At 44.4% G+C, this 27,813-nt stretch overlaps 1 protein-coding gene across 1 annotated transcript in view; it reads right to left on the bottom strand.

The window, feature by feature from the left end:
• Window positions 1–27,813, bottom strand: part of DNAH6 (dynein axonemal heavy chain 6) — a 2,460,712-nt gene that overhangs the window by 1,194,517 nt on the left and 1,238,382 nt on the right. The window contains exon 37 of the mRNA XM_086961829.1: window positions 9,789–9,932. Within this exon, the coding sequence (XP_086817955.1) occupies window positions 9,789–9,932 (144 nt within the window). The remainder of the gene's footprint in view (window positions 1–9,788; window positions 9,933–27,813) is intronic.

The raw sequence follows: 27,813 nt of genomic DNA, 5'->3' as shown, positions 1-27,813 counted from the left end.
GCCGATTAAATAAATAACGTCCACCACATCAGGCGGGAGAGAGAAAGAATTCAGGTTGCCCGTTCAATCTCCAGGCATGAAGGTGCAAGCTCTGGAGGTGGGGGTGTAGAACCTGCCCCTGTGACTGCGAGAGGAGGTCTGCCCTGAGTGGGAAACAGAGCAGAGGGTGCGAAGAGAGATAGAGAAGATCAGTGTACCACACTCTTCTTGCCAATCCGGGGCGATCAATATGACTTGGACCCGGTCTTAGCGAATCTTCCTAAGAAACCGAGGAATCAAGGATATGGGAGGAAACGCGTAAAGGAGTTGAGAGTCCCAACTCAACTGAAACGCGTCCCCCAAAGCTCCCTGCATCAGATACTGGAGACTGCAGAACGACGGGAAGTGAGCATTCTTGTGAGTGGCAAACAGGTCTACCTGAGGAGTTCCTCACGTCCGAAAGACGTGACGAACCACTTCCGGATGAAGCCTCCACTCGTGGTCGACAAATAACTGCCAACTAAGAATGTCTGCACGCACGTTTAGAACTCCGGTCAGATGATTTGCCTTCAGACAATTCTGATGGTCCTGAACCCAGGAACAGAGACGCAGAGCGTCTCTGCAGAGACAATGTGACCCCACTCCTCCCTGCTTGTTGACATATTACATCGCAGTAGTGTTGTCTGTCAGGACTTGAACCGACTGACCGTGAAGGGAAGGGAGGAAGGCCTTGAGCGCCAAAAGTATTGCCCGCTACTCTAGAAGGTTGATGTGAAGCAACCTTTCCTCTGGAGACCAAAGACCCTTGATCTCCAGGTCCCCCAGATGAGCACTCCACCCTAAAGTGGATGCATCCGTTATTACTGTGGCCACCGATGGAGGTAGATGGAAGGGCTTTCCTTGAGACAGATTGCCCTCCACGTTCCACCAAGACAGATCCGCTGCAGCTTCTCTGGAGATCCTGACTGACTCCCTGAGATCTCCGTTGTGCTGATACCACTGCCTGTTGAGGCACCACTGGAGTACCCTCATGTGCCAGCGTGCATGGTTGACCAACAGAATGCAGGAAGCAAACATACCGAGCAGGCGAAGGGCCTTCAGGGCTGGAATGACCGCTCCATTGTAAAACAAGGGAATCATTTCCTGTATGTCGAGAATCCTTTGTGGAGGTGGGAATGCTCGACACACAGTAGTGTCCAGTATCGCCCCTATGAACAGGTTGTGCTGAGAGGGCACCAGGTGAGACTTGGGCACGTTTATCGAGAAACCCAATTTGTACAACAGCTGAGTTGTAACCTGCAGATGATGAAGCACCTTCTCTGGCGACTCTGCTTTGATCAGCCAGTTGTGCAGATAGGGGAAAACTGGAATCCCCGACCTCCTGAGATGGGTTGCCACCACTGCCATCACCTTGGTGAAGACTCAAGGTGCAGTAGTAAGTCCAAACGGAAGAACCGCAAACTGATAATTTTGAGACCCTACCGTAAAACGGAGATACTTCCTGTGCGACTTCAGGATTGGGAATGAAAGTACGCATCCTGCAAGTCGATCAACACCATCCAGTCCTCCTGTTGCAGCACTTGAAGAACCTGCTCTAGGGTGAGCATCTTGAACTTCTCCTGCTTCAGAAAAAGATACAAGATCCTGAGATTCTTGATTGGACGTTTCCTGTCATCCTTCTTGGGAACCAGGAAATACCGGGAGTACCATCCCTGACCCCTTTCCTGCTCCGGAACCACCTTAATCGCATCTTTTTTCAGTAATGCAAGGACTTCCTCCTGCAGATGAAGAAGGTGGGCCTCCGAACATGCCCCTTGGCAAGGAGGGTAATTTGTAGGGAATTCCCCAAAGGGAAGAGCATACCCATTTTCCAGAAGATTCAGAACCCAAATGTCTGAAAGTGACCGATTCCCAATCTTGTAGAAAATGGGTAAGCCGACCCCCACAGGACCCACATGATCCAGAATGGTGGATCTAGGGCTGCTTTGCTGTGGCAAGAGGGGGGGGTAGAGAAAGAGGAGGAGGAGGGCTGACGACCATGTGGACGTCCCCTGTTCTTGCCTCTGTATGACTTATGCAGAGTATTTTGCTGCTGCTGAGGCTGCTTGTTGGTCCGAAAGAATGACCGTCCAAAACCTCTGTATCTCCTGTAAATGGAGCCTCTAGGCTGCGCCTGCAGGCCCAAGGACTTAGCGGTGGCTTTTCTGTCTTTGAACCTTTGTAAGGCCCCATCTGCTTTTTTTCCAAACAGCCCAGAACCATCAAAAGGGCGGTCAAGAAGAGTCGCCTGAACACCCGGAGAAAACTCTGATGACCTGAGCCAAGCACTTCTCCTTGTGGCAACCGAAGAACCCATTATTCTAGCTACAGAGTCCGCAGTGTCCAGACCACTCTGTATCACCTGGCGTGCAGCTGCCTGAGTGTCCGCTAGGACTTCGCAAAAATGTTCCTGTCCTCATCAGATAATTTAGGAGCAAGCTGTTTCGCAGAATCCATAAGGGAATGTATGTAATGGCCCAAAAGACAGGTGGCGTTTGTAGATTTCAAGGCCATACTAGCCAATGAAAATACCTTTATAGCCGATTGATCAATCCTCTTAGAATATCTGTCTCCAGGGACTTGAGGAAAAGCTCCAGATGATCTCTTAGAACAAGCAGCTTGAACCACCAGGCTCTCATGAGAAGGATGAGAAGTAAGAAATTCCGGGTCTCCTGGGGCCACCCGGTACCTTCTGGCGACAAATCTTGAGCTGAATAGGGCTTACACCATACTTCCGTAGCTGGTTCAGTGATAGCGTCATTAAAAGGAAATAATGGCTCTATCACAGTGGAGGGTGAATGTAGAACCTCAGTCAAGATATTAGATTCATACTCAGCTGTTGGAAGCTGAAGATCTAGAAATTCTGCTGCCTTCTTAATAACTGTATGGTAAGGAGCCACATCCTTAGAAGGAATATCAGCAGAGTGAAAAGTTTCCACTCTGGGGATGTATCCAATCCACTTGCCTCCTTCAATCCTTCACATAGGTCATCAGACTCTTTCAGCTCACCTTCCTCCATTTCAATTTCTGCCCGATAGGACTGCTCCTCCAACACTCTCTGTGCCTCACGCCTCGACCTTATCCTCGGTACCGACGTCGGCGGTGCCAGACACGACTCTGATGGAGCCAGTGCCGGCGTTGAACATGGATCCGGTGGCACAGCATGAGTCGAGCGAGGCTGGACTGACGGAGCCGGAGATGAAGGATACAACATCGACGTCCTCGGCGCGGGAAAATTCCAGGATGGAGCCGCTGAAAAAATGGCATAAAAGGAGCCGGGGCATAAGCTTGAGGAACTCCCAAACTAAAGGCCATCAGACCCATGGGACCCGAAGCTGCTCCAGAGGGGTGCATAGCTCTCGAAAAGACTCCATACATTGCATTCAAGTAATGTGATGGATCAGTACCTGGGCCAGGAAAAGGTGGATAGGTCCCCGGGACATTCTCACGCTGAGGTATTACCGGAGTCAGGCCAGACGGTGCCAACGGTGGAGCCAATGGAGCCACTGTTTCAACTGGAACCTGAGCTTCATCAACTGGAGCCGGAGACTGAGCCGGCGTCGGAGAATGCACTGGAAAAGCTTCAGGCGAAGCCGAATGAACAGAAGTACCTTGACCTGAGCCTGAAGGTGAAGGAGAGACAAAGTCCTTACAAAGTCGAGGTTCAGGTGACGTCGTCTTCGTGTCTGAACGGCACCGAGAGCTATGTCTTTTCTTTTTCTTGTGCTTCTTTGAATTCGAAGCATGACCCGACGTCGACTTCAACCTCGATCTCGATCTTGACCTGGACCTGGACCTCGATCTTCTTCAACCTCTTTTCTCTTTTCTCATCTTAGCTATGAATAACTTGGCTTCTCTCTCCTTCAAAGCCTTAGGGTTCATCTTGCGACAGTAAGAACAACGCTTGACATCGTGATCTGATGAAAGGCACCAAACACAATCCTCGTGGGGGTCTGTGAGGACATACGTCTCCCACATTCTCTACAGGGCTTGAAACCCGACTTCCTCGATGACATATTTAAAAAAGATACAAAAGAAGCAAGCTAGAAACACAAAGTAACTAGTAAATCATGGAGAGTCACAGAAAAACGTTAGCATCAACGGCGCAGAAAAAAGGGAACTGGCGTCATCACACTGACGAGGCTCTCTTATGGCTCCGATGACGTCAGCTGAGCCGCGAGCGGAGCCATGCTTTTGTGACATCGTCCTCGTCTGCGTGAAGAGCTACGAAAAATTTCCGAATGCTGCTGGCGCAGGGGATAGTCACAAGGTGAAGAATCCACTGGCAGATGTATCCATCAGAAATTGTGTCACTCTTCAATCGTCTGAACACTTGGACTTTGTTGGGCTTCGACTGGAACTGAGACTGCTCTTAGGAAAACTCCTGATGCTGCTGGTCTTACTGTTCTTCAAGTCTTCTGTGTCGTCTGTATCTGTGCTTCATCCAGGTTCTCCAAAAGGTCAGTGGGCATCAAAGACACCCGAAGGAATCTAACTTGGAGTAAAGGAGTCCCTCCCCTACATCTACAGGCACAGCAATGAAGCTGACCAGTATGTTGCTTCGGATGTCCCACAGACATCCCGAGGCTCAGCATCACAGGTTGTGGTTCTGTGACTCCCTAGAGGCTTGACCTGTCTTCCCTGCAATTTGGAGAGCAGAATCCCTCGTCGGGGCTGCCGGGACTGAACCCCTGTGCACGGAGTTAACTTGTTGTTGCCAAGGCTTGTTGGCTCTGCACTTCAGAAATCATTGGGCTACAAGAAGCTCCCCTCTCCAGCACCTGGAGGGGGGAGCTTTTGAGATGAAATCTCAAATGACACCACTGATGACATCATCCACTTGAAAATCTGATGCACCTCCTCACACCTTAATAAAACTTTTGATACACCCACTCTCAAATATAGACTACCATTTTCAAAATAATAGAGACACCAATACCAGTTACTATGTACGCACTCACTGATTTCTAGGTCTTCACACACATCCATTCATTCACCCATACAGTCATTCATACATGCAGTGACTCATCAATACAACACTATTATAGGCACTCATACACCTATTCAAACACTCACACACCGCCACTCATCCAGAGTTACTCACACAACTAGACACTCATGCAAAGAATAAAACACACTTCTATTTACTCACCTATACTGTTATACACAGACAACTTCACTTATTCATACAGATACTAACATATACTTACTCTCTTATGCAATCACTGATACAAGTACACACTCATCCATATAGCCACTCTCAGAATCACTGATTCTCACGTATAGTCATTTAAATACTCCAACTCTCACCTGCACTGTGTTTTACGTATTTAGTTACTTGGCCATGTTGCAGTGAGATATTCATTCACTCACCAACACACCCATACAAACACTCAACCACCCTTACAGCTGTTTTCACATGCACTTTTGAACCCAAACACCCAGTAAATAAAGAACTCACACATCTATGCGAGTCACACACCTCCCACCCACCCACACACACACACACTGAGGCACCCATAAAAATGCTCAGGCAACCAATCAATAACCCATATAGACACTCATGTAGCTACTCACCAACCAATGCAGCAGCTTATACAGCAATAGACAGACTGATACAGACATTCACATAGTTTAGTCGCTAACCCATGCATTCCGTAAGACACATTTATTCACTCACTTATACAGTCAGTCACGCACCTACTAAATACTCCATCCAGACACTTATACACCCAGTCATTCTTCAATACACCTTGGCCGATATGTATATAAAACATATTTAAACTTTACAGAAACACACAGTCACTGGATAATGTCATCAGTGATGTCATTTGAGATGTCATCGGTGATGTCACTGATCATGCCATGAATGATGTAATATGTGACTTGATCAGCAGTGCATTGCGGGGGCGCAAGTTATAGTTAGCTCAACTAACTATAACTGTGGAATTTTTATCTTTTTTTATGAGTAAAATGTCCAACTAACTATAACGTTCCTAAAACCTATGGTTTTTTTCTGTGAATTTCTAAGGTTTTTTAAATGCTAACTCCTAACTATAACGTCTGTAAAACCTATGTTTTTTCAGTGAATATATATATATATATATATATATATATATATATATATATATATATATATATATATATATATATATATATATATATATATATGCGCGGAAACTCCAAACACCACTTCCGAGTCAGACGGGAGTCAGACCGGCGAGGAAACATAGGAGACGGACCACCAAATGCGCTTCACAGGTTCTTTATTGCAAGATAGTCGGTAGACAAGAGGGCACTACGCGTTTCGGGCTTGAAAAGCCCTTGTTCACATGCAAGTGAGCCAGTTAGAATTTTTTAATTTTATAATGCAGTGCACACCCAATCAGCCCGCCCAGTCACATGATGTCAGAATGTCAAAGAAATGAAAGACATACTACTCCTGTCTGTGGGAGTGTAGTGCTACATACGGACTTTTCACATTTCGCAAATAGTGTGTAAATCAAATAAACAATCATTCTGGATACAATGAAATACAACACTATGCAATAAAAGTGCAATATAGTTCCACAAGTATTAATTGTGATAATTTCATATAATCAATTCCAGGATAAATTCATTTAGAAAAAAACGTAAATTTCACACATAATGTATTTAAAGTGACTGGAGGATCTAAGGCTGATTCATAAGTGCAAATATATACAAATTAGACTGGTTCCAAGCCTGCGTCAAGTGGAGTATATTAAAGTGCATAGGGAAATAAGGGAAATGGGGATAAAGTGCTAAACCTACATATTGCAAAGTATCCTGTGTATTTAATGTATGAATGCAAACAGTAAGAGATAGGACACTGTCCTTCTATATATCTCTTAAAACACTGTAAAAACATTTGATACTAACGTAAGACTACAATATGTAAAATTCTTTATAGCTAAAAACACCCAGTGTAAAAACAGTGCTAGTAAATATCATACAAAATTTGATAAAAGGTGTGTACAAAATATTAAATAACAATATTTACAAAATTGGAGAAGGTAAGGAGTTAAATCTATCGATGGAAAAATGGCCAACAAGGAACTTGACTGGCCAAGCAAATGGCTGACTACACAAGTACTATTTCTGGTCACCTAGAAAAGAGTATTTGGCCCTCTAGATAACAGGGAACCTGACTATCTAGAGGGAAAGACACCAAGATTCAATAAGTATATCAATAACTCAGTATTAAAGATATTAAAGATATATATATACACGTACTAGACATGTTAGTGTCTGCTTTTCTAAATTGTCTCCTGTTCTAGAATTGTAAAGACCCCTACCTGATAGCAAGAATAAAGACGTTTTAGCTAAACAATGCTAAAAGGAGAGTCTGTTAGAATTGAAACGTATAACTGCCATATTACTCGTATTTTACTTGGTATTTTGTTAGCATTTATTTAGCTATTTTATAATCCATTCTTGCTAAATGTTATGAAAGTTAGGTTGACATCTGTGCCACCATTTTTTCTGCCTAGACGGAATTTTGTATTACAATCAAAATTGTTACTGTATCAATCACAAGAAATATTTCTTGGTGAGTTTAATTTCTCAGATGTTTAATCTTGCACATTAACGCATGCCTTTCTTTCTGCGTAGAGGCCCTCTCCCACCTGCCTAGTAGGAAGGATAAGCCAGACGACCTTGGGCAGTACATAGCTAGTACCAGACTGTGGAATCGAAACTTATGTTCTGTACCCCCCACTGTATTACGACATCTACCAGTGTTTTTCCATGGTAGGCAGGTCTTTGTGGGCTCCGCAACATACATAATGAAACTTTATGCTTGTTCGAGTCAGTCCATTGTCAGCTATCATAGGAGGCTGGTCAGACTGGACTCCTCTGCAATGTACTTTGTAGAAAAACTAGTTTTGCTTGCATTACTCTACTGCGTCATAGACTCTTAATTTTTTTGAAGACAAGAGGAGATCGAGAGTGATCCAGGTGGCCCTAGTTGGGTCACTTCCTTCAGGGGTTTAATCACAGCTGTTTCTCAGCCTAACAGCAACTTTTAAAAAGCCAAGAATGTTAAGAATGATATCTCCTGAAAGCACATGCAAGTATATGAGTGCAGGGCAAACCGGTGTAAAATTAGCCCACTTCAGTATGTGTATTGTTTCCTGGGTAATTTGTAGAAGCTAGAAAACATAATAAAATGTAGCATGTCCTGCGGAGACTTACTGTCACAGCTGCAGGACATAAGATTAACACCCCTATTTCTCCCATGCGGGTAGGCTAATAAGCAGGGAAATAGGTCCAGCCAGAAACTAGTAAGTAGAAAGTGATCATACCTACTTTTAACACACAAAAGGTAAGGCTCAGAAGGCACAGTTTTCAGGAGGACATATCGACGAACACTAGATTTCATTAAAGCATCCCCCTCCCTATTCAACTGCCTCCTTTTAAAAAAAAAATCTTTCACCCATTTGTGGTCCTGCTTACAGATATTGACCGGATTCTTACGTAAATCACCTCTACCTAAGTTAAAAAAAAACAATCCCTGCTATATTTATACCAAGAAAATTATCCAAGACCAGGCAATAATTAATAATTAATAATCTTGTTGGGCAGTTGGATCCCAGGCCTGGTCCAGATAGTTATCCATTGGGACAGTGGGTCTACTGCCTAACCGAGTGACAAAAATAAATACGGCGGCGTTCGCTCTGACAAAGTCCTATTTTTTCCTGTAACCAAGAGACATCAACTCAGAGAGGAGTTGAACATCAAACCCAGATAAGAAAACTCACTGGTCTTTGGCACCAGGGAAGACCCAACTTTAAAAATAATCGATTTGGTGGATCTTACACTAAAATAAAAATAAATGCCCACACACAGGCTCTGCAGTGGCAGGCCTGAGACAGGGCTGCTCGTGTGAGTGGTACAATCAGTGCTGCAGGTCCACTAGTAGCATTTGATTTACAGGCCCTGGGCACATGTAATGCACTGTACTAGGGACTTATTCGTAAATCAAATATGCCATCCACGAAGAAACCAAATGCCTTTGCATTTTACACACAGAGCACATGCACTTTAGCACTGGTCAGTAGTGAAAAAAAGCCCAGACTCAAAAAACGAGCAAAAACGAAGTTCAGCACACTGTCAAAATAGGAGGCCAGAAGGCAAAAAAACAGGGCAAATCATGCGCAAAGATACCAGGTCTAACATCTGTGGAGAGGGAGCGCTCCCTCTGGCTTGGCATTCTGCTCAGAGTTCTCTACCCTCTGTGTTCTTTCATGGAGGGTTATTCCTTGAATGTGCTGTGCATCTTTTGTTATGGTGTGTGCCTTGTCACGCACTCAATGTGTTATATATGTTTTGCTCATGTTTGAATCTGGATATCACGGCTGGTGCTGCCTTTGGTGTTGGTTAGAGCAGCAGCCTATGAGGAGGGATCCAATTATATTACTAATTGTAGCTGCAATAAACATGCAGTAAAAAAACGACCTGGATTTCGTGTGGAATTCCTCTTGCAGCAATGTGTCATTCATTTTCAATGTTTCAATATGTTAAAAAAGGTCACAGAGAAGAAATGCACTGTAAATAACAAAGAATGATCTGCAGTCTTGTCTCCTACTTGAAATTAATTATTGCCCAGTTCACCAGTGGGAATAGAGACAAAAATGGAAAGTTTTATGTAACAGGAGTCAGTCTTCTAAACATTTTATGTAGTAACTTCTGCTTTTCTAAAATTGGTATATTCATAATTAATTATTGTTTAAGAACTTTGAATTGCTTACCTTTGCGTCAGTATTATCTTCAAATTGTTGCCTGACAAAGGTATCAAAGGCATCCCAGACATTTTCAGTCAAATTACCACCGATGGACCATAAATAACAAAATACAAATGTTTGACACACAATGCTGTTTAACCGTAACTGCTCCTGTACAAATGACCAAACAGACAGAGATTACAAATGTGAGCAACTAAACAACTACTGTAGTTTCAGTACAGGATTTATACCATAGTCAATAGCAAATAATGAAACAACCATGTCATTTCACATACCACCCTACCGTCTAAGGAACAAACAGAAAGTGTAGGTGACAAGGGGAGATGTTCTAGAAACGGGATGATGGAACATGCTGCTCACATCTTTCTTTAACGTGACAGCGCAATTTTTTCCAGCTGTTTTGTTTCGAGTCAACCTGCAAGCACAGGTAGTTTCGAACCAGGAAGGCGAGCCAAGTAATTTCAGCCAGTAATATTTCAGAAATCACTTCCATATTAATAGGGGTAGGAAAGAAAATTGGACATCTCACATCTGCAGCACAAAAGCAAAGAGTTTCCAAATACAGCAGTGTCATAACATCGAATTATATAGCTCATGCTCATATGAAGCAAATTAAAACAAACTCAATAGTTATATAATATTTGATAGAAATGTTAAAAAGAAGTCATGAAAGGTCAAATGCAGACCTTATATAGGAAGTTACCACATAGGATACAATGCAGTGCAAGCAGGGAAAGGATTCTTTCTTTGCCAGTCATCAGTCGGTCAGTCAAAATTATTTATTTCACAATGTTTCCAGTGCATATACAGTACACAAGATAAGAACAACAGTAATAAAAATATACATATATGTGTTACCTGATAAAAACAAAATTCAAATCCATATTTAAAATCCTAAATTTAAAAAAACAGTCATCATAAAAATGTAAAGTGCGTTGTGCCATCAAAATAATCAATAGTCCCCTTATTTTTGACCTTCACTCTGTCATTCTTGGCTCTACTGCTATTCAGAGAAGACCAGATAAACAAGGCCGTAGCATGACGCACAAAGGGATTAATCAATTGTTTAATAAAATGATGACCAGGGCGACATTGTTTAAAATTGAATTTACGCAAAAGAGGGAGAATAAGATTTTTCCTTTGTAGATCGAAAAACCTAATACAAATAAATGCAAATCTGACTGGGCTGACCTTTCATCACAGACAAACTGGCAAATCGTTTAGTGAATACATACTTTGGAAAACTCATCATCAAAGGAATGAGATTCATATCGAACCTTCTCTCAAAAGATTTGTTTGATTCTTGCTTTAGACACAATCATACAGCTAGATGTATTCACATATAGATCTCCCAAACCCAAAATTCCCAGCGTAGATTTCACATACTGCAGCGCCAAGCGATTGTATGTACTTTGTCTAGGGCTAAACAGTCTCTAATAATATTTCTGGTCAAGTTAACAGTGTCTAGCTTCTAAATCGAGTACCATAACAAAATGGATGCTAACCTCGCGATGTCAGAAAGATATGGGGCCTTAAATTCAATATGGCAATCCTAATTTGTACAGTTATGTGAGGGACTAGTAATGTTTTATAAAAACCATCCTCTATTTTTTGTAAATGGTCAATTGCTGCCATCCCCCACACCCTACTCAATATGTCACGGTAAAGATAGTTTTTATAGAATACACCTTTTTTATTACCTCAACAGGCTAATACTCCAGCTTCTTAATAAAGCTAAAATTGACCCTAACACTTTTTTCCATAACTAGAGCTCTGATGTCAATCATGTTTGACCATGGTTGTTTTATATCAAACAAAACCCCCAGGTAAGTTTAGGTGTCCACCACTGCCAGTCTGGGTGACTCTATAAGGAACTCAGGCTGTCTGTTGGGGCATGCTCCTGTCACTAATTCGAAGGATTATGTTTCATTAAAACGAAGGTCCAGACTGATTGTAAACTTTGAGTAGGCCTCTATCATCATCATATAATCTTTATTGCGATCACTAAAGATCATAAAAGACATTGTCAAATATTACATTAACCCAACCAATTAGGGGTGACAGTATAATAAAGCATAAAATATGTTAAAAAATAGACGTTCTTCTATTAAAAAGATATTAAAGTTCATAAGTGTATAAAAACAAAAAACTTAATTCCAGTAGAAGTTCCTTCTACTAACTATTCAAAATCTAGGGAAATACAATCTTTAATGAGCACAGTTATTTCGGAATAATTAAATAACATGTATATACAAATTCATACAATCGCATATCTTAAATCACTATATTTATAAAGAGAAGAAGAAGAAAGATCCTGATGCCTGGGACAGAACGCCATTGATGCGTTAAGCTGCTAACAGCAAGATAATAACCTAACCACTCCTTTTTCTGTTATCTTCCTGTACAGCCGTTGGTGTTTCTTGCCCTTTTTAGTTTTTAGAATTTTTTCAGCGAATTAGCCACATCCAGCTTAAGAATCTAGAGACATTTATTAAAAATGGTACTTCTGTGCTGGTTAATAAAATTCTCATGGCTATAGCGCTACTCCTAGCATCCATATCTCTGCATAATGGCTGTAGCCATTTTCTCCGTCGTACCTGGTATGCGGGGCAAATAAACAAAATGTGCGGATACGTCTCCTCACCCTGTAGACACACTTCACACTTGCTGTCATTTCCTGTCTGCCATTTGCATGTGAATGCATTTACCGGTAGCAACCCTGCACGAAACTGGAAGTATAGGCGTCTGTCCCTGGGCTTAGTGATAATATCCCAAAAATGCTCATATTGAGGGTAAGGTTTAAACTCTAAAAATTTACCAGTCAGGGAGATAGGCTCAGCGGTAAGTAAACTATTCTTATCCACCATGGTCCAATATAGACCTTTTAATTCTTTTTTTGAAGGGAATTGTTGACCCTCTGGGTCATCCCACAAGTGTTGAACTCCCATACCAATCAACGTTGTTTTGATATTTTTCAACCACTTAATCTTGCATGAAGTATCCGCCGCCCATATATCCTTTAAAGCGGCAGCATAATTCACTAGCTCAGGAGTAGACCCTAATCTGCGCCAATAAGCAATGGGATGAATTTTGGCAACCTCCACCAGTCTGCTACACCCTAGGTCGTAGAAGACCGGCTTCAGAGGGGTACAAGATGGCAAACCAATTACATTTCGTACAAATTTATTCTGCGCCAAAGCTAGTGGCCTCAGATCATCAAATCACCAGAGTTATGCTCCGTAGGTTACAGAGGGAATAACCTTTGTGTTATAAATCTTAAGTAGTGGGTAGATGGGTTGGGTCGGCGACAACTGGTCTCTATCAGTTTTTGTAGTGACACCCCAGTTCTTGCAATTAGTACTGCATCATCTGCAGAAATGAGTCTAGGGAGGGGCACTGCATTGAAAAAGGGTACATCTTTGTAGATCTAGTCAGGGCTGCCTGCACCCCATTCGCATATATTGAAAAATAAAAAGGGGGCAATAACACAGCCCTGTCTTATGCCCTGTTTTATCAAGAAATACCCTGTGCACTTCACAACCCTACAATAATGGGCACAGGTAGTAGCTTGGACATACATTTGACAAATAAAATTGATTATAGCTGCCTCGATGCCCATCTCTTCCATAATAATCCATAGCTTGGAGAGGGTAACACAATCAAAAACAGCCGACAGATCCATAAATAACAATATAGATCTGTTTGGGATTCGTAATCGTATATTTGGCTATGGTCTAACTCAAGTTGAGGGATTGGTCTATGGTCCCTTTGCCTTTTTGTAAACCATATTGAGATGCTATCAAAATGTTCCTCTCTCTGGCCCAATCCTTCAGCCTGTTCAACAGAAGGTACAGCATCACTTTTGCTGTGCTGTATAACAGGGAGATGGGTCTGTAATTTTGAGGACTGGTCTTGTCCCCCTTTTTAGGTCAAGCCTTTGGCAGCACTTGCCCTGTCTGCAAGTCCTGTTAAATCCTATTCTGTGATTAAGTATAAAGAGGTAACCCGGTGTCCCTCAGAACCTGGGTAAGTTACAATTAAACAAGAAACGGTTCTGTCAGGTAGAACAAACGTTAGTTGGGGATGCTCAAAATGCAGTCTGAAAAGTAAGCTCTCGAACACGCATCATATGAACAAATAATCAACACTTAAAGAATAAGCACTGAGCTATCTTGGCACTTAACGAATAAGAACTGAGATGGAGGGTTTGGTGATGTTATTTATATCAGAATTACTTCATTCAATGATATATATAATACAATTGAAGACTGTGAAGATTAATTATTTACCAGAATATAAAGGGCGTAGGGGTGACAATTGGGCACGGTGCTCAAGTGGTTTCCAATATATATAGTGTAATCATAGTTTTTTCGAATATAGAAGTGTAGTGAAGGCCAGAAGCTGATTTCAATCTAGAGATTCTTATCTTCCGTAGTATAGAATCCTGGCAGAACTGGACCTAGCGTAAGCGTTGACATTTGGACCCTATGGTGCCTCAGTTGGTGGTCACAACGGGTCTTCCTCAGGACATGTAGAGGAGGGGGGGGTGTTGGCTGACAGTCCTCTTGAAGGCCGGAGGAGTCTCAGCCCGGAACAATGGGGTGCAATGTTATTCTTTGCGTGTCCCCAGGAGCAACAATCTTAGTTAGGAGATTCAGTAATTGGATAGACGGTTCACAATCTCATCCATCTTCTGCTGTGAGTCAGAGACTCAGTGCCCTGTCGACCTTGTCCATATGTTGCAAACAATTCATCTCTCTTGTGGACAGATTAAGTCTTTTGCAGATAGAATTAAATGCATCTTTTGAGTCTAGAGTGAGCTGTGCTCATTCCGCAGGTGTAGAAGGATCTGGGAAAAAAGTCCTGAGAATGACAGGTTTGTTTAATTGAAACGGTGATTGAACCTTAGGGATGAATTTAAGATTCGTCCTGAGGATAACTATTTCATCTGTAAAACGAAGGAAAGGCTGTTTTATGGTGAAGGCTTGTATTTAGCTAACCCTTCTAGTTGATGTTAGGATAATATTTGGCCTAGGGATAGGCTCAAAAGGTTGGTTCATCAACTGGGATAGGACTACGTTCAAGTGCCACACAGGGGGCGGGGCTTGAACAGTTGGATAAGTATGAAATAAGCCTTTCAAGAATTGTTGTACAACTCTGGTAGAGCAGAGATAGACGTTTTGAGGAGCGTCTATATCGGGGAATAGCTGCGAGGTGAACTTTGATGGAAGAATATACCTCCAAGTTTTAACCAAAGACAGTATGTATGGTAGTATTTGTTCAAGAGATGAAAGGTACAGATGCCCCTTACTTGGGAGACACCAAATGCAGAATTGTTTCCATTTTAATCTGTAAGTTTTGTTTATGCTCTCAACACAAGATCTGGTGATAATGTCTTTACACTCTTGCGCAGTTGCCAAATCCTTAAATTCAAAGAATTAGAAAGCCATGCATGCAAGCGAAGAGATGCTGGATCCGGATGACACATTTGACCCTAGTTTCTGGTTAACAGGGTTGGTGTCAGTAATATACAGATGGCTGGGCTTCTGAGATGAGGAGAAGCTCTGTGAACCAGTGCTGCCTGGGCCATCTGGGTGCTATCTGAAGAAGCCAGCAGTGTTCCAATTTCACCCTTGTCAGGAACTTGGGTATCAGCGGAATGGGAGGAAAAGAGTAAGGTTCCTGACCAACGCATTGAAAGGGCATTCCCTGAGAGTTTGGGAGAGAGATTATGCTTGCTAAGAACCGGCATTTGGAGTTGATGTGAGGCGCAAACAGATCCAGCGCTGGTTTTCCCCCAAATAGAGAAGATCCTGTCAAGTTGGTCTTGTTTGAGCTCCCACTCGTGGCAGTTGTCTTTGGTCCTGCTGAGGGTGAAAAAAAGTGAAATCCCCAGGTATATAAGAATACACAAAATACACACTAATGCAGATATACTCAGATACTCAAATCCCTAAAGATAGGGAATACATGCATACTCCATATATTCCTAAAGTTCCACCAGACCCAAGAGTGTGGTATCAAAAAGGGCTTTATTCCAATACATAAAAACTCAAGATTGACATAAAGATATCACATATCACAGTCAATACAAGCTGATTTTCAGTAATCCCCAAAAGGTATACAGACAGCCAAAATGTTATGTTTACAATATAGTTAATTTAAAACACTCCAGGAACAATTAAGCTATTCCTTCGATGTAAAGCAGAGATAATTCATAATTCATGAGGGTGTCTGCAAGAGTATTCCGAAGCCATGGAACATGTTCTGCTGTTAAGGATATCCTGTAAAGTGCCAGCCAGCTCCAAACCTGTTGAGGGTCCTGAGAAATAGTCCGAGATTTTGTCCCTCCTTGTTGTTGATATACAATTGTGGTGGTGTCCATCCGAACTAACATCGATGAACCTTCTATTCGAGGGAGGAAAGCTTGCAGAGAGAGAAAAATGGTCTTCAACTCTGACTGTTGATATGCATCTACCGCTTTGAAGAGGACCATTTTCCCTGAATCTGAAGGTCTTGGAAGTGACCTCCCCAGGCTTCCATGGATGCATTGGTGTGGATTATGAATTTTTGGTCCAAGGGCAGAAATGAAAGGCCCTTCGAGAGATGTGACTTCAAAGTCCAGCATACAAATGCCTCTCTCATGCGTGGAGTTATAGTTATCACCTTGTCGAAGGATCTTGTAGTTTGAATTAGGTCAACAGCGGAGGAAAGCATGCCCAGCAGTGATTTGTATGTCCTCACAGAAGTGTACTTTCTTTTTGACAGCTTGAGAGCCAAGGTTTGCAATAGTTCCTGGCTTTCTTGTGAGAGAAAAGCTTTGCTGCGAATGGTATCCAAGTTTGCCCCTAGGAAAACCATTGTCTGGCTTGGGAAAACCGATGGTTTTGGTTGGTTGATAGACAGGCCTAATCTGGGGAATAAATCCATGCAATATTTTGTAGCTGCAGCCGCTAGAGAAGCCAATGGTTTTTTCAGGAGCCAATCGTCTAAATATGGAAATACATGGTGACCCTGATTCCTAATGCAGCTGCTACTGGGCCAGAAACTTGTTGAAGATCCGCAGAGTGGATTTGAGGCCGAAAGGTAGGACTCGGAACTGATAGTGGGTACCAGCCACTGTAAAACAGAGACATTTTATGTGCTTGGTATGTATAGGAACATGGAAATATGCATCCTCTAGATCCAGCGATGTCATGTAGTCCTGGCTGTTGAGACGTCGAAGGATGTTGGAAAGTCTAACCATTCTGAAAGTTTTGTTTTTGAGGAATTTGTTCAGACATCTGAGTTCTAAAATGGGTCTCCATTGTCCCGATTTTGTGCGTATCAGGAAGAAGTAAGAATAGAAGCCTACTCTTCTTTGTACTACCGGAACCCTTTCTATCGCACCTTTCCGCAGCGTATTTTTCGCTTCTTGTTTCAGTAAGTGAAGACAAGGGGAGTAGAGTGTTTGGTGGGCGCTTGATAAATTCCAAAGTGTGCCCATAAGATATGAGATCTAGGACCCATTTGTCCGTTGTAATATTGCGCCATTGATGGATAAAATGGCGAATGATCACACCGACTGGGGGGGAAGAGTAGAAACTGATACCCTGATAAGGTCACTGTTTGCGACCTGAGTCGCATGATTGTGAGGCTAATTTCCTGGTGAGCCTTGTCTGGAGAAACCAGCTGTGGTTGGCTGCCAATAGGATTGCTGTTGGTAACCCTGATGATATTGCAGCTGGAGGGATTGCTAAGACTGGATGCACTGCAAAGTGTCTCTATAGCCCGAAAATCTACATCGTCGTGCACCCCAAAAAGGCACTTTATGATATAGTAGGGTGCCTAAAGCTTTGTCTGTGTCTGTATCCTTCTTTATGGCAAGTAGAGCTTTGTCTATGAGTTTAACAAATAGACTTTCCCCATCGTAAGCCATGTCGAATACTTTTTATTGCACCTCTAGGCGAAAGGAGGTTGCTCTAAACCATCCTTGGTGTGAGAAGTTCGCCTGGCATATGATGTTCACTATTCTAGTGGGCACCTTGCACCAGTCTAAACTACCCTTATTGATGGTGGTTGTAAAGTCAACCTTATAGACAAGCTATCCTAGTGGTAGCATGGACCAGCAGTCCTAGGCTAAAACTTCAGAGAGCATGTAAAGAAAGCTGTTTTACCAAATATAATACCTTGAGTACCAAATGAAAGGACACCACACAAGGTATATATCAAATATATATGTATTTATTTCTAACACAACCCCTCTGAACTCTTTATGAGGTCAGAGATCGAAATACATCACAAGTTACTCATTAAGCATACTATAAGTTGCAAAAATTCAGTTCTGCCCTATGGGCCTCACAAACCATATCCTAAGTAAGTGGTATAAGAACCAGGAATAGTGAATAGGCCTAGGGCCTAGTGAATCGCTGGGGCTACACTAGACAACCAAAGGTTAAGCAGTAGGAGACCCACGGGAGACGCGTGCAGTGTCTAAACACAGTTGCGAGTTACCATTGACTTATAATTGAGAACGAAGAAGTTACAAAGTTACTGATTAAGGACACTTCCGGCTGGACTACGTAAAACCCCTTTAAACTAGGACACTTCGAGAGTCAACACCCATGGGAGCACAGGAGTACTTGAGTTACCTCACCCAGGGAAGCCAGCTGCATAGGTGTCTTTTCGTGTCGGGTTTCGTCGATGTTTTCTATGGAGATCTGCAAAGAACTGCTGCAGGCGACCAGAGGACAAGTATCCGATTGGATCCAAGGGTGGATCGGAGATGAGAAGGACCTGAAAGCAGAGGGGACAGAGTCTGGGTCACTAGCCAGTGACCAGGAAGGAACCAGGCAATGTCGAGTTGATTCAGGTGAAGAGGTGAAGCTTGCCTCTGCAGCCACGAGGACCAGGAGGCGTCGATGATGATCAGGAGCTGGATTTGAGCTGTCCCATGAAGGATCTAGTTGACTGCGGTGTTGGTATCCGGCTGGACCCAACAAGCCTTGGTAACCGCAATCCACGCAGAAAGTGAAGGTTGGCTTCGAGTCAGACCAGCAAGGTCTGGGGAGCTTTTCCTTTGGAGGGAAGCTGGTGCAAGCCTGGAGCAACCAGGCCAGCAGTGTAAATTTGCAAAGAAGTCTTCAGGGGGCTAACTAGCCAACGGGCTAGCAACCGGGAAGACGCGTCGAGCTGAAATGCAGGAGCAGGCCCCACGCGGTACTCGTGGAGTGTGGGGGGCTGAGCTTTGGTGCAAATGGCGCTCGGGTCTGGGACTTCTGAAATCCCAATGCACAACTGCGAGGGTGCCTCGGTAGTTGCACTGTTAACAAAATGAAGGATGTCCAGGGTGTCTGGTCCCATGTCTCTCGTGTCCGCCACGGGTCTCAGCTTTGCTGTGGATGTGGGTCGGAGTCAGAGAAGTCTGAGAGTCCAGTTCCAGTGTCGCTGAGTCTTCGGGATCCGGCAGATGCATCGACAAAGCAGACCAGCAAGTTACTGGTGGTGCCTGTTTGCACAGGGTGGTCAGTCCTTGACCACAAGGGAGATGTCTTCATTCTTCTAGTCGATATAGAACGTCAAAGGTCCAAGAATTTGTATCAAAGTTTCGTCCAGGATTCATCTGAAATCTCTAGACACAGCTCCTATCTTTATACTGATTTTAGGGGCTGGATTACCTGCTAGGTCCTTCCTATGGGTGGATCTGAGAAGGGGGTGGTTACACCCCTTTCCCTTTGTCCAGTTTCGTGCCAGAGCGGGCTGGAATGCCCCAGCAACTGGTTTGAACCGGGCTATGCATAGAGCACCTTGTGTGCCCCAGGCAGTGTCTGGAAAAGCATCTTTCCATTCAACACACCCTGCCCCAATACACTACAGGCTGTCTGGGGAGGTGCTAGAACCTCCCTTGACAGAAAACCTATCGTCCAGGCCTCCTTTGCCAGAGTTTCCCCCAGCAGCAGGAGGTCAGACTCGGTCTGTGGCAGCAGCATCCATTTTGTGATGCTGAGGCTCTGTTTAACTTTAACTGTGTAAAGCAGTAACTACATGTCTTCTCCATCTAGAAGGGTGGAATGCTACCCCTGCCGCCAGGACTGGCGGGGGGAGGGGGGGTTGTATTGCAAAGTGTTTGACACCTTACACGATATGTTTTGATAAAGCCAAACCAAAGTTAGCAATAACCGCAAGGATTATAATGCACTTAAGAGTATATGGTATGGCTATATCATAGAACAGCTATAAGGAGATGGCTCTGAAAGCTGCAGAAGGGCTCAGTTCATGCTAGAGCACCCTCTAACATAAAACCAAGTACTCTGCCTTCAGGATTGTCAAGGCCTGCCATAGGAGTGACTTATAGGTATATATGTGTCTATATATAAGAGTAGATATAGCTGTACTATATCTAAGTAAAGGGTGATTACATCACCTTACCCAAGCTGAGTGATCAGCCTGTGGTGTCAGTTTGGATGGCCAGCCAGGGGTGGCATAATACATGCTGCAGCTCCTGGTAGGCCTTGGATGCACCTATGCCCTGGATACCTATACAGGGGCTCACAAAGGTGACCCAATTCCCAATCAAGTATGTACCTAAAGTACATGGAGTCCATTTTATAGAGAGAGCAGATAGCCTGGGCCCTGAATAGCAGGATCCCAGGCCAACTAAGTCAAAAACCAGCAAAACACTAGGCAGAAAGTTGGGGTAACCATATAGTCAGATATCCACCTTCCTACACTTGGCGCTTTATAACAGCTGCACCGGCTAGTTGCCGAAAACAGGTTGTTGCTATTTCGATACTACAGTCTATCATTTCGGCCGCTGTGCGTTCTCCTTCAGCCAAAATCTTACGGCATTCCTGTTTATTTTTGTCCGGTATAACATCTATCATGACAGTTACTTTTGACCTCAGCTAATATATCTAAAAAGGCCAGCATTAAGCTTTCCAGTTTGTGAGCTGGACCTAAACATATCAAAACCTCACTCAGCTTTTTTGAGATTATCAATGGAACGATTCTTTCTTTGTTAATCTTTACCCATTTTAAAAAGTACCCATTTTTCCTTGCTAAAATTGGCTTGGGTCGTTTGTCTGCTGTAGGTCTATTATCCACCGCCCATACCATAAAGCAAGAAAGGGCACATGGTCACTAAATGAGAAAATAGATGGTTCTGCTTAAGTTATTCTGCCACAGAGGGGTTCTGAAGCTAATATAAAATCCATGGTAGAACCAGACTCCATGCTCCCAATTGTCTTTAGAAGTTAGGAGTAAACCCATGCCAGGAACTGGCTTATTAATTACTTCAAGATTCATAGTTATTAAAAGCCTATTGAGCAAATGACCATGTTCACTATGAGTGAAAGGGGAAATTGCATCCCCCTCTACCTCAGCTATTCCACACACAGGTACTGTCATACTCTAACAACAATATGCGTTGAGGTCACCCAGCCACAGGATATAATATAACCTTTAGGTGTGCTTTGCTAATTGTAGTGATTTCCCATTCCAAATGACCTACCACTGAAGCCATATTTCCTCCAAAATTATTATTGTAGTAGTTAATTAACCACCAATCCCAGTCACTTGAGCCGCCGCATAATAAAATGTGGACATGGGGAGAAGAACTAAAAAACTTCATAACATTTAGCCTTAGTGTGTTTGCAATTCCACTCTTCACCCCTGATCTATATCCATCTAAAAAATATCTGACTGGTTTCCCAGGTTTCCTGAGACACAAGATATCATGTTTTACTACAAAACTTTTCCAGTCTAAGTTTCTCATTTTTTGTTTTCAACCAGCTACGTTCCAGGTAACTTTTTTTAAAAAACGATTGACTGTCTCCTTACTTTCAGCCCCTGCCTAAACTATATTGTTAAAGAGAGTGTCCGTAGGTGGAGACAAGTGGACTTTATTTTGTCAATCACAGGACTCTAAATTTTGCAGAGGGTGAAAGCGATTGTCATCCCTTACTTCATATCTAGCTAAGTCTGTAACACGGGGGAAGATAGGGGGATAAGGTACGATATTATTCCTCATTGTCTCATGGGGCACTGACCTGATGGGTCTATAATAATACCCTAAAGGGAGGGCATGAATCTATGACCCTTGGGAGGGTACTTTGGAAGGTACTTCGAGTAAGTCCACCACCTTCCTTCTGTCATTAAAATTAAGGACTATGCAATCGCCCGCTAAGGCTTTTGAGGGACTGACCCACCCACTCCACTCTCCTTGCCATAATGATATGCCTGGCAAAGTCTCTGGCCCCCCTCCTAGATTCAAAAATCTGCTCAAAATCCTCTTCCTTGACCGCTCTTGAACAAACCGATAGAAGCCAAAGACGCCCCCAGCCTGCACTCTTTCTAACTTTACATTTTGACCAGTGAGGCAAACTTGGACCATAAAAATCTTTCTGGACATTCGTCCTGTGTGAACAAAGCAACTTTGGGGGGGCACGCCTTGTTTGAACTTCATCCTCCATGTTCGTCCGCGTGACTGCGCATCTGTCCATCCTTTACTTGGTTTGATCCTCATGTTTGACCATACTCTGTACTGCCTATTTGCACATAATTTACTAAAGCGCTCTGATACCCTCAGGTCCAGCTAGCGCTATATAAAACTCCTAAAATAAATAAATTAATCCTAAATCTAGTCAGCCAATGCCGGAATTTGGTCATGAGTTTCTCGGTTGTTTCCTATTGAGCCTCTCTCATTTCTGGGGTATCTGCCAGGTGTATCACAAAAGGGCATGCGGCGGGCGGGAGATCTAAAGTGAGTGGCTTCCTTCTCCTGAAATCCTTCCCTTTCATTCTTGCCACCTCAGTGGACTCAGTTGGAATGGTGGGTCCCAAATTCTGTGTTGACTGCTCTTGTGTCTCAACCGATGATATGAGCTGTGACCTAAAAAGAGACCTTTGTGGTTGAGGACGTACTGCTTTCCGGGTGGTTAGGGCGGCTAAGCTCTCTTCTATTTTTCCTAGCATTAGCATAAGTGGTTGTATCAACAATCGAAAAAAATAATCCATTCTATGACACAAATCATCTTTACTCTCGGGGGTGTCTCTTTTGTCAAAACATCAGAACCCACAGGCGAAGGCACTTGTTAATCTTGGCATTCGGACCTCCCCTTTTCCTTTGACTGGAGGTTCTCTTGGAGGGGTTGCACCCATTTCACCCTGGGATAGGGAAATGCCTGTGGATTTGTAAGTGGGTGTGCTTGGTTTGTCAAATCGATTTGTGGTGATGTGGCCTAGGGGCATATTATCAAGAAACAGGGTTAAAATTATCCCCGCTTTAGCGGCAGAAAACTGCTGCTAAAGCGGCGATAATGGGCTTGATAATATGCCCTTGTAAATTCCCATAGAAGCCCATGTTCTGGTGTGAACATCAGCTTCTATGGGAATTCTCTACTGCATATTATCAAGCTCATTATCGCCGTTTTAGCTGCAATTTTACGCCGCTAAAGCGGCGATAATTTTAACGCCGTGTTTAATAATATGCCCCCAGGTTCGGGGGGATCACACTAGTAAGTCCACGTCTCTCTTCCCTTCAAGAGAGAAATGGCGTTCGGTCATTGCAATCTCTTTAGATATTACATTTGCCACCTTCGTCAGGAAAGAATCGAAGATATTAGCTACCCCCCCCCCCCTCACGTTGTTGTGCTTTGCGCATACCAATTTTAAGAAAAGAGTCTCAGAATCGGGGCTCGGAATCCACAAATTAGAGAGGGGGGTACCGTGTGGTATGCTGGGGGACCGAGTCTTGATTCAGCTGCCATACAATTTGTAAATAACTGCTAGATAAATAGCTGTATCCTATACAAAGGGAATACAACGTGGGAGAAGCATTTCATCCATTTATCTAACAGACTTAAAGAAGTTGAACACCGTAAATATTTGTAATGTCTTCTTGCCTAGACTCTATTAACTGTGACTATTAAGGACATGGAGATGGTGCAGTGTTACTGAACCAAAGGCAGATCATTAGGCCAAATAAAATTAAACTTATTTATTCTTCCACTGTGGGGTCAGAATAAACAGGCCTGCATTGTATTATCATTATCTGCAGCTACTTTCCAAAAGGCGACTGTTAAAAGTCAGACGCTTCAAATACATCTGCTTTGCAATTCCCATTTAGATGGAAACTTGTGTTTCCACCAAAATAGGATGACAAATATTGCAGGAAGACCACAATCTTGATTTCTTTTCGTAGTTTAAATGCTTGATTTGTGCCGGTGTTTTTTGCTGTTGTGTTTTAACACCAGCACATATTTTTTAACGAGAGGGTGGCACTGTCTGCATTTTTTTTTAAAGCTGAGCGTTTAAAAATTCTACACATATTAAAATTAAAATAACAATACCTCACCCAGGCCAATTTCAAAGCTTTAGTGACATGGAATAATTCTTTGCCACATTTGTTGGGGGTGTGACAATTAGAAAGCATTATGGCCCTAGCATTCGGCAGCTCTGGTAGGATGCCGTGGCATAACAAAACTTGAGGGGGCGCCCGTGCAAATTACATGAGGGGGCCCCCTCCCATCCTCCGTGCCAGTCTAGAGGTCTCAGGCCAGCGACCCGCCATACTTCATGGGATGCGGGGCGATTGTTACGCCACTGTCACCAATACAGCGGTTATGAGTAACACTGGATGGTGGAGTTAAAGGTTGGGCTTAGTCTGCCGGCAGGTTATCATAGGTGGTGGTCCATTCATTACAGGGTCCCTGCCATCAGTAGGCCGGGGAAGTTTGCCCTATTTTAGATGGGTTTCCTGATGCAGACTCCTGTCATGATATACAAAATCAGGCCCACTCATCGTTCAGTTTTGACAAAAGTGCATCCACTGCTCCTTCTCGTTTCCATTTTAAAACATTAGACAAAGCGACAATGCATTATTTCAAACGCAGATGTAACTACAAAGAGCACATTTTGATAATACATTTTTATTAGTAGACAATAGGAATCTTAAGAGGCATTGCATAGCTTCATACACACTGTGACCCCAATTCCATCACAGTCGCTCTCTCGCAATGATTCAGTTTCTCTCTCTCAGTCAGTCACTCTCTCTCTGTCATTCAGTCTCTCTCAGTCAGTCTGTCAGTCAGTCAGTCTGTCAATTTCTCTCTCTCTGTCAGTCTGTCTGTCATTCGGTCTCTCTCTCACTGTCAGTGTTTCTATCTCTCAGTCAGTCAGTCAGTCTCTCTCAGTCAGTCAGTCTCTCTCTCTCTCTGTCCGTTTCTCAGCCAGTCAGTCTCTCCGTCAGTCAGTATTCAGACTCTGAGTCAGTCAGTCTCTACTCTCTCTCCACTCTATCTCTCTCTCTCTCTCCATTCTCTCTCTCAACTCTGTCCACTCTATCTCCACTGTCTCTATCTCCATTGTCTCTCCCTCCACTGTCTCTCTCTCTCCACTGTCTCACTCTCTCACTCTCTCTACTCTCTCTCTACTCTCTCTCCAGTTTCTCTCCACTCTCTCTCCACTGTCTCTCTCTCCACTGCCTCTCACTCCCTTCTCTCTCTCCACTCTCCCTTTTCTCCCTCTATTCTCTCTCCACTCTCTCGCCACTCTCTCTCTACTCTCTCTCTCTCCACTGGCTCTCTCTCCACTGGCTCTCTCTCCACTGTCTCTCACTCTCTCTACTCTCTCTCCACTCTCTCTCCTCCTTCTCTCTCTCTACTCTCCCTTCTCTTTCTCTCTCCACTCTCTCTAGTCTCTCTCTCTCCCACTCTCCACTCTCTCTCTCTCCACTCTCTCTCTCTCCACTCTCTCTCTCTCTCCACTCTCTCTCCACTCTCTCCACTCTCTCGCCACTCTCTCTCTACTCTCTCTCTCTCTCTACTGGCTCTCTCTCCACTGTCTCTCTCTCCACTGTCTCTCACTCTCTCTACTCTCTCTCGACTCTCCCTCCTCCTTCTCTCTCTCTACTCTCCCTTCTCTCTCTCTCTCCACTCTCTCTACTCTCTCTCTCTCCCACTCTCCACTCTCTCTACTCTCTCTCTCTCCACTCTCTCTCTCTCCACTCTCTCTCTCTCCACTCTCTCTCCACTCTCTCGACTCTCTCGACTCTCTCTCCTCCTTCTCTCTCTCTACTCTCCCTTCTCTCTCTCTCTCCACTCTCTCTAGTCTCTCTCTCTCCCACTCTCCACTCTCTCTACTCTCTCTCTCCTCTCTCCACTCTCTCTCTCTCCACTCTCTCTCCACTCTCTCTCTACTCTCTCTCTCTCTCTCTCTCTACTGGCTCTCTCTCCACTGTCTCTCTCTCCACTGTCTCTCACTCTCTCTACTCTCTCTCGACTCTCTCTCCTCCTTCTCTCTCTCTACTCTCCCTTCTCTCTCTCTCTCCACTCTCTCTACTCTCTCTCTCTCCCACTCTCTCTACTCTCTCTCTCCACTCTCTCTCTCCACTCTCTCTCTCTCTCCACTCTCTCTCTCCACTCTCTCTCCACTCTCTCTCTCCACTCTCTCTCTCCACTCTCTCGCTCCACTCTCTTTCTCCACTCTCTCTCTCCACTCTCTCTCTCTACTCTCTTTCCACGTTCTCTCTCTCCACTCTCTCTCTCCACTCTCCCTCTCCACTGTCTCTCTATCCAATATCTCTCTCCACTGGCTCTCTCCACTCTCTCTACTCTGTCTCTACTCTCTCTACTCTCTCTTTCTCCACTCTCTCTCTCTCTCCACTCTCTCTCTCTCTCCACTCTCTCTCTCTCCACTCTCTCTCCACTCTCTCTCCACTCTCTCCACTCTCTCTATCCACTCTCTCTATCCACTTTCTCTCTCCACTTTCTCTCTCCACTCTCTCTCTCCACTCTCTCTCTCTCCACTCTCTCTCTTGCTCCACCCTCTCTCTTGCTCCACTCTCTCTCTTGCTCCACTCTCTCTCTTGCTCCGCTCTCTCTCTTGCTCGCCTCTCTCTCTTGCTCCACTCTCTCTCTTGCTCCACTCTCACTCCACTCCACTCCACTCCCTCTCTCACTCCACTCTCTCTCTCTCACTCCACTCTCTCTCTCTCTCACTCCACTCTCTCTCACTCCACTCACAAAGTAGTGTGCGTTGCCATTGGCGTCCGCAGAAATGTTTCCAGGGGGGGCACATTTTTTACTTCATCACCATCCCCCTTGCACTCTTCTACCCTCTGCCTTGCACCATTCCCTCCCTCTCCCTTGTACCCTTCCCCCTCCCCCTGCACCTTTCTCCCCCTCCGCCTTCAACCCTTTTCTACCTTGCACCATTCTCCCCTCTGCCTTGCACCCTTCTCCCCTCTGCCTTGCACTCTTCTCCCCTCCCCCTTGCACTCTTCTCCCCCTCCCCCTTGCACTCTTCTCCCCCTCCGCCTTGCACCCTTCTCCCCCTCCGCCTTGCACCCTTCTCCTCTCCGCCTTGCACCCTTCTCCCCTCTGCCTTGCACCCTTCTCCTCTCTGCCTTGCACCCTTCTCCTCGCTGCCTTGCACCCTTCTCCCCTCTGCCTTGCACCCTTCTCCCCTCTGCCTTGCACCCTTCTCCCCTCTGCCTTGCACCCTTCTCCTCTCTACCTTGCACCCTTCTCCCCTACGCCTTGCACCGTTCTCCTCTCTACCTTACACCCTTCTCCCCTCCGCCTTGCACCCATCTCCTCTCCGCCTTGCACCCATCTCAGCTCTGCCTTGCACCCTTCTCTTCTCTACCTTGCACGCTTCTCCTCTCTACCTTGCACCCTTCTCCTCTACCTTGCACCCTTCTCTCTACCTTGCACCCCTCTCCCCTCTACCTTGCACCCTTCTCCCCTCTGCCTTGCACCCTTCTCCTCTATGCCTTGCAACCTTCTCCCCTCTGACTTGCACCCTTCTCCCCTCTGCCTTGCACCCTTCTCCCCTCTGTCTTGCACCCTTCTCCCCTCTGCCTTGCACCCTTCTCCCCTCTGCCTTGCACTCTTCTCCGCTCTGCCTTGCACCCTTCTCCCCTCCGCCTTGCACCTATCTCCTCTCTGCCTTGCACCCTTCTCTTCTCTACCTTGCACCCTTCTCCCCTATGGCTTGCACCCTTCTCGGCCCCCGTGCCCCCCCCTGCGGACGCCCACATGGTGCTTCTAAC

The sequence above is a fragment of the Lissotriton vulgaris genome, chromosome 3_1, assembly GCF_964263255.1.
Source record: "Lissotriton vulgaris chromosome 3_1, aLisVul1.2, whole genome shotgun sequence".
NCBI classification, from domain to species: Eukaryota; Metazoa; Chordata; class Amphibia; order Caudata; family Salamandridae; genus Lissotriton; species Lissotriton vulgaris.
Note: the sequence above shows the minus strand (reverse complement) of the source record. Positions and strands in the feature narration are given on the sequence as shown.